At 38.9% G+C, this 8,187-nt stretch overlaps 1 protein-coding gene across 6 annotated transcripts in view; it reads right to left on the reverse strand.

Moving 5' to 3' along the window:
* Positions 1–8,187, reverse strand: part of SPOCK3 (SPARC/osteonectin, cwcv and kazal like domains proteoglycan 3) — a 577,544-nt gene that overhangs the window by 312,283 nt on the left and 257,074 nt on the right. For 2 of the 6 annotated variants that reach the window (XM_012811836.1, XM_003800493.1), the window contains one exon: positions 693–738. The exons of 3 other annotated variants lie outside the window; for them this stretch is intronic. In XM_012811836.1, the coding sequence (XP_012667290.1) occupies positions 693–738 (46 nt within the window). Of the gene's footprint in view, positions 1–692; positions 739–842; positions 852–8,187 lie in introns of all 6 variants that reach the window. One more of the 6 variants, XM_003800492.1, reaches the window with a different exon arrangement.

Here is an 8,187-nt window from a genome sequence, read left to right on the forward strand (position 1 = left end):
TGCACACGGCTAGGCTGCACAGTTTGAGCTGAGACAACTCCTCGGCCGTGCACACGGCTAGGCTGCACAGTTTGAGCTCTCCTCCTCACTGCACATGAAGGGGTATTTCGTTCCCATTCCCATTTCTTGCTTTTTCTTCTTAGATAAATTAACCAGAACTGCAAGCTCTATATACAGAGGTGGGGGAACCCTAATCTTTTGTAAGGCTTTTCCTTTTGGGCCGTTTTAACATCCCAGCTGAGTCTAATTACCAGTCTGCTCCATATTAAATGAAAGCTTTTATTAACTGGAAAAAAGGCAGCAAAACCATTTGTTTTGAAACTTTGCACAAATCTACTGCACAGTGAATGCAGTAGAAAAAAACTAGATGAAATGACTTTCACCTACTAATAAAAATAAACACAATGACGTTCAAAAGCCCAAATCAGTAAGCTAAAACATGTATCTAAAAACAAAAGACAACCTGACGTGATGCTGATACCTAATTAGCTAACTTAGCTCTATTATGGCACCTAATTAGCATATTTTAGTTCTATCATGGTGAAATGAAAGTAATTATTGCATGTCTTTTCCTGTTCATGTAAACTCTCCTATTTGGAATTTCAGTCTAACCAAATAATAAATATCATTTTTAAAAGCACAGAGATTATAAATATATTAAAATGTTTATTTTTAAATAATTAGATTCTTACCCTGATCGAAGGGTTTTCCCGGACTCCAAGTGCGGAAATAATCATCCTAGAGGGGAAAATAATGTGAATTGAACACACATGAGTACTTAAAATGTAAGGATTCACATCAAATCTAAAATAAAATATGAAACACAAGAGCTGTATACAAACCTCTACTTCCTGCAATGGCACGCAGCAAATCATAAAATAAATAAATAAATAATACAAAATAAAAAAAGAAAGAAACAAGAGAAAAAGAATAGTTATCAGAAGGGAACAGGCTGTTTACAAGTTACAGTAATGTCTTTCAATAAATATGTTCATTTTCATTTCAATTCATTGGTTACTACAACAACTTCACTATTCTTGGTCCCCACTTCTACTAAGTATTATAATGCAACCCTTTCAATTGCAATTCAATGTGTAATAGAACATGCAGATAATTACCCTAAACTAATAAGCTATAAAGTATCTTAGCAGTTTCCAATTATACAACTTCATTTTCCACTAGTACAATAGTAACTGGAACCATTAATATATCAGGGAAAATGCCAACTGACTCCGTAATAGCCCACAGAGCATAAACATACTTTATGCAAATCATTCACATGTTAATTGAATATCTAAGGAGTTCATCAAAATGCAATTGGGAGCCTGAAAAAGAAATGCACCTAATTAAATCCTGTCTAAAATTTAAATCTTTAATATGCAAAGAAATCACTACAACATATTTACAATATATTTAGAAAATATGATCGTGCAACACAAAAGTGGGGCAATGTATATTGAAAAGAATTTAGAAAGGAAAACCAATTGGACTAAATATATTTTACTTTCAATTTCTACTACTCCGAAAGCCTTAGTGCCTCAGCCATGTTATCACTGCTCACATTAATACGCTGTTTTCACTGTGGTTCTGCTGTGAGGAACAGCAGCCATCCTGGTGAAGCTGGGACACCCCAGAATCTTCCCAGGCCACCCTCCCAGGTTCCTGGAAAGCCACGGAGCACAGAGAGTCCAGAAAGTCCCAGCAGAGAGTATTTGAATCTTTTCCTATCCTCTTTGCTTGTGTTTTCCATCACATAAAGAAGAAAATTTAGTGCACACTTTAATTACGGAAAGAAATAAAATTCTCTTATTTATGAAAAATTTAAAATCGTTCCTGAAGATTTCCTTATTGTGACTGTCGATTGACTCCCACCTTCCATACTCCCACCCCACCAACTTCAAATGAAAGAAAGGAAGAAGAAAAGAGAAAAGGCAACCCAGAGAGGACATTCTGTTGGCCTGACAGGTACATCCCGTCGGGAGACAAGTGAGGGCGATGGAGGGTCTGTACTAAATTATCCCGGATTAGATGAAGGGAGAATCATGCACCTGGATGATTAAATATGCACTGATCATACATTCTCTTCTCAAAACAGTCTTTAAAAAGCAATCATAGCATGACAGAATTATTAGAAAACTAAGATTTTTAGATTATTCCACGAAAAGTCTCAAAACTTAAGCTAAGAATCATAACATGTTCTTTTAACGTCTTTTATTTTTAGAATCCATCTCACTGTTTGGCATGATGACTACTGCTCATTCCAAACACGGAGAGGGAAAGGCAGCTGTGTTTTATGTCTCTCCTGGAGCAGAGCAGACTGGTAAACACGCACACGTGAGGACGGGCTCGGACACACGCAACTCTGACTGGTGCATTTCTCAGCTGTATGACTTTAGGAACAGCAATGACGCAGACCTCAGATGTTTGACATTGAAGTTGGAAAAAAAAATTCCTACTCATCTGAGAGAGGTGCTGTGAAGACTAGTCATAAACTCTAAAATGATGGCATAATCTCCAGCAAAAAGAAGAGGCTAAAACTTAACAGACACTCAGCAGGCTCACGTTCAGCTCCCTCAGCGCCTTTGGGCAACAACACCCCAGGACACATTCCATTACCACTGACCAAATGTTTTTGTTTATATAGTTTCTTAAAAACAGCCACAAACCCTTCATATTTTGTTTGGAACTGATGTCTGAACTGTCCCCTCCATAAAAAATGTCAAATGTTAGATGGTGCGAACTTTTTATAAGCCTACATTTATGACTGTAGTTAATACAAGAAGAAAAATGTTTCTGATAACTACCTCCTACTACCTGCCACGGCACAGCTTCCAGTGGCATCGCCCCACAAAGATGGGTAAGTTTGAATTGCAAAAGTGACTCCATTCATATGGAACTAACACTGTTAGCACTGAAATAAGGTAACACAGGAAAGCTGCTTGACAGACTGTGCTGTCAGTCAAGGCCGGGCACTGAACATCTGTGTAGATGATCAGCAAGCAGATGAACCTAGACTAAAAAAGAAAGATAATGGTAGATTTTACCCTCAACCACATGTAGCAAACTTGCTTCAGAATAACATGATCAAATTTGGTTAGTCTGGGACCACAGCAATATATATAAAGAATTATACTCACAACATAAGCCTGAAGTTTGCTCTGTGTGGAGTCGAGGGAAACCCTGCAGGGTGGAAAGGCTGAGCCTTGAGCAACCAAGTTATTTTTAGCCATATTCTTTCTGTTCTCACATCCTGAGACTTTTTTTTTTTTTTAACTGTTTCACCTCATTAAATCTTAGAATTTTGCCAGGATGACAAATGAAAGTATTTTCACATATGCATTCATTCAGTTGTAATTTCTTTTGTTTCAAAAAGCTCTGTGTGAATATTGGTCATTCTCTGCCTTCAACTTAGATACAAAATAAGCAGATCAAGGAATTACAAATCAACTGTAAGAACTCGCTCCAGCTGAGCGAGTTCATATTTAGATAACTCAACCAATCCTGAAGGTTTCAACAGGCAAAGCTGGAATCTCCTTACTCATTCCAAAGCTTGCAGGAGTGAACTGCAGAAACTGTAAGAATTTAATATTATACCATTACTAGTTTCTTATAATTAAAGAAACAGTAACTGTCACTTTTTCACTAAATAGTCTTTGTAACAAAAGTCATTTACCATTTAATGTCATTTAAGCTGTTATTTTCTTGTGCTTTTAAAGTTATATCTTTTTCTCTAAATTTTAAATAAAATATAGGCAGCTCCCAGGGTGCAAATAGAATAAGTTTCTGTAGGTTTCTTCCCAAATTGTTTTGTCTGTAAGTTACACAGGCGTCATTCGTAGTTGCAAGTCCCATGTCACTCGGGTGTCTGTGACCCAGGCTTCTTGCCATATTTAGCACACAGCACAGTTTCTCAACTTGGCACTGCTGGTACTTGGGGACATGGTGTGGGGGGGTGTCTCATGCATCTGGATGTTCAGCAGCATCTCTGGCCTCTAATCAGATTCCAGCAGGGACCCCCCTGAGTTGTGACACACAGACATGTCTCCGGAATTGTGAAGTATTCTCTAGGTGAAAAAAGTCACCCATTTGAGAACCACTGACGTTGGAAAAGATATTATCAAAATACCCCACAACAAAAGGAAAGATATTCTCAAAATACCCCACAACAAAAGGCTGCTACAACCATGAGGTTATTTTCACAGTGTGTTTAATAATACTGAAAGCATATCACACATTGGTTTTTTGTTTTTTTTTTTTTTTTTTTTTTGCAGTTTTTGGCTGGGGCCAGGTTTGAACCTGTTACCTCCAGTATATGGGGCCAGCGCCCTACTCCTTTGAGCCACAGGCACCACCCAACACACATACTGGATTTTTTAATCAAAATTTTTGTATAATGTTTTATTTAGAACATTTTACTCTATGAATTTTTTCAACATATTTAATAGGTAGATGATACCCTTTTTGTGGCTCCACTGTCCCATAGTTATGCCCCTGTATGTCTATGCTTCATATTGTTTACAGTATTTTGCTATAATAAATAACATACATAAACGTCTGATTTAGTTACAAAAATAAAACTCTAAATTTAGGAAGGTGATTAGTGGGAATAAGCAGATATGTCAGAATAGAGAAATGAGCTTCCTTTTATAATAAATGGTCATACCCAGGCTTTGTCCAGGTGAAGCAGGTTGGAAGAATATGTTTATATCCAAAGATCAGTGTGTCCACACTGCTACATGTGTACTGATAAATTCTCCCACCGTCTGAAGGAATTATCTGTATTGGCATGAAATTAGGTCAGGGAATGCTTAAGCACACTCACATATTTTGATATAGATCAGCTGGGAATGGGAGACTCTTGATGCCCAAGAGCCCCAGGAATGCCGTAAGATGGACTTAAGAAGGGTCACACTCGGGCATTATGTTAGCCATCATCCATCCACGTAGGCTGGTTCAGTGCATACGAAGAGCTGTTTGGGAGACAAAATCTTACTGAACTACATGCGTGAAAAGAAAATGTTAACAAAGCACCAGGCTTTTAAATGGTATTAAGTAGAGACCCTACTGAGGTCTACTGGACACAATTTGGTACTATATTCCCATAAATATTCTGTAATTTATATTAAATAACAGTTAGATAGCATTTCTAAAGTATTGAAGACCTTTTATCATAAGGACAATTGCACTAGACTGCTTATTGCAGCTCAGTTTACAATTGCCAAATTGTGGAAACAGCCTAAATGCCCACCAACCCAGGAATGGATTAACAAGCTGTGGTATAATACACCATGGAAAACTATTCAACCATCCAAAAAGACGGAGACTTTACATCTTCTGTATTAACCTGGATGGAGGTGGAACACATTCTTCTTAGTGAAGCATCACAAGAATGTAGAAGCAAGGATCCAATGTCCTCAATTCTACTATGAAGGCAACAGATGATCTAATACATGGGGGGCGAGTAAGGAAATGATGGATGGGGGAGAAGGAAGAGGATGGGGGAGTCACAGTGTATGGCTCACCTCTTGGGGGAGGGACACAATTATAAGGCACTTTATCTAACAAATGCAATCAGTGTGATCTAATTCTTTATACCCTCAATGATCTCAAACAATGAAAAAAAAACTGGCAAAAAATAAAATATACAAGAAGTGTTATAAAACTATTAAATGAGATACATACACTCATGCTTTTGAAGGTATGCTTCAAAAATAAAAAAAAATCAAAGTGATGATTAACACTGGTAACTATTTCTAATGCCACACACTCAGATCCCAACCAAAGTCAGCCCAGTTCTAGGTGGGATATAGAATTTTCTGGTCAATTTATACCAAAAGAATTCAGGAGCTAATAACATTGCCATCGCACTTCTCTCCCCCTTCTAAAGTCTGATGTCAAACTCCCTGGGATTTCACATGAGAAGTTTACATACAGTCACAACAATTCAATCATGGGGATTGCTACTATATTTACTGATGCTTTATTATTGCAATGACCATCTCCCATAAAGTGATGGCATCAACTCCACACTACCCTCAAAAAAAGAGCAAGCCCCTCACAACAATACTATCTTAGTTTCTGTTTTAATTTACAGAACCACTTTGATATTACATTGTTTATTCTAAGGCATTTAGAATTCTATTTTATTATATTAACACTTACAAATTATATTTAATTAGTGATACAGTACTTAAAATGCCTTTTTTTCTCTAGTCCAAGAAATGATTACCTCCACAAGCAATAGTATTTTATTAGCATTCTCATTCACATAAACTGTACACAATTTCAAATAAATAGGATAAAAAATAAAAATTTAAGAAAATGCAGAAAAGAACAACTACAAAGATTAAACGTGAGCTTCATCTGGGACTAGTTTTCTCTTTCTAGCTTAGCAATTTCAATTAATGCATTACAATGAAAATAAATATAGAGGAATACAAATAAACAGTATAACAGGATTTCAGGAAAGGGGCAAGATGTTGGGTGAAGTCCAGATGTGAATCTTATATTTACCACTTGTGACCAACTGTGACTTTAAGTTTTCTTTTCTTAAAATTGAGACTAATAATGTTATTAAGCTCTGCAGAGATTAAATTATATGCAAAAGTATTGGTAACTATACTAAGTGCATAACCTACCTCATAATATGCACTTAAAAATAGATAATTATTATCACCACCAAAACATTCTAGTAATTGTCATCAATCACTATGATGCTACAGAAAATACCTTCATTAAATCAGTATCACATGAAACTGAAATATTTGAATAAAATCTATGGGATTTTAATAACCCCGTATGTATTCTAATGTATTCAGTGTATGTATTCTAGTAACCTACAGCACAGGCTATGGGAGGGAAACTCCCGGGTAATACCGTGCTGACCGCTGACTTCCAAAGGCAAACGTCCCAACAGTGTGACTTTACGAATCTGATTGCGTGTCAGAGATTCATGCTATTATTTTTTCAGCTATTTCAATGAGCATTTATTGTGCTTCCAGTGGATTCTAAGGGAATAGAAAATTGAGTGACACATAGCTTGAGAAGGCACAGAGCTGGGACTCTGGTGTTGGGGCAGGTGCGCTCAGAATGCCTAAGTTTATGGTGAGAAACGTGTCCACAGCACGATGGGAACAAGGAAAAAAAGCAAATAAATTCAGGGTTGCAGGTAAAAGGTCATCACAGGGTAAACATGTTTACACAGGACACTGACAGATGGAAAGCTAATTTTACAAGGTTTCTGAAATATCTGCTGCTCCGAAATTTTAGAGGCCTGTGGTGAGGGAGGGGACAGTGTCCACAGAAGCCCTCCACCCACTGCCTCCCTCACTGTGTTTTCATCCCACTACTCATGACAGAAGATGAACTGTTGTCCGCCTCCCCTGAATACAGTGTGGTTTCACGACTTGCTTTATCATACGTGGCAGAATGGCATTCAAGAAATCTTAGGGTGAGTTTCTGAGAAGGCTGTGATCCAGCTGCGGACACAAAGCCCAAAGCACCTGAGGGGCCCTGACGACGTTCAAACTCACCCGCCAGCCCTGGTCAGAGCAGTCCTGAACTTCCAGGAGCTCAAGACCCAGCACCCCTCCCACTGCAATCACTTCAGAGACTCAGGGTGAGAAATACCCTGCTCGTGTGACCAGAACACAAAGTCAGGTGAGAACGAGCGTCTGTGGCGTGAAGTCATCACATTTTGGTCTGGTTTGTGCAGAGCAATGCTTAAGAAGCTCCAAAGTCATACAATCAGTCCAAGGTGAAGATGGGAAAAAATAAAAGAAACATTCCAGATCTCCAAATCAGTAGAGCATGTCTTTAGTAACAGCACGTCTTCAGATATACAGACACAGCCGCCAAACGTGAGATGCAGCAGGTGAACCTGCCGAGCGTCCCATGCTGAATGGCCACGTTAGCCTCCGAGGGTGGGGACGTGACCTGCTGAGCGTCCCATGCTGAATGGCCGCGTTAGCCTTGGAGGGTGGGGACGTGACCTGCTGAGTGTCCGATGCTGAATGGCCGCGTTAGCCTTGGAGGGTGGGGACGTGACCTGCTGAGTGTCCGATGCTGAATGGCCGCGTTAGCCCCGGAACGCGGTGACGTGACCTGCTGAGTGTCCCATGCTGAATGGCCGCATTAACCTCAGAGGGTGGGGACGTGACCTGCTGAGTGTCCCATGCTGCATGGCCG

Source organism: Otolemur garnettii, unplaced genomic scaffold (genome assembly GCF_000181295.1).
Source record: "Otolemur garnettii isolate 467f Iridium unplaced genomic scaffold, OtoGar3 scaffold00177, whole genome shotgun sequence".
NCBI classification, from domain to species: domain Eukaryota; kingdom Metazoa; phylum Chordata; class Mammalia; order Primates; family Galagidae; genus Otolemur; species Otolemur garnettii.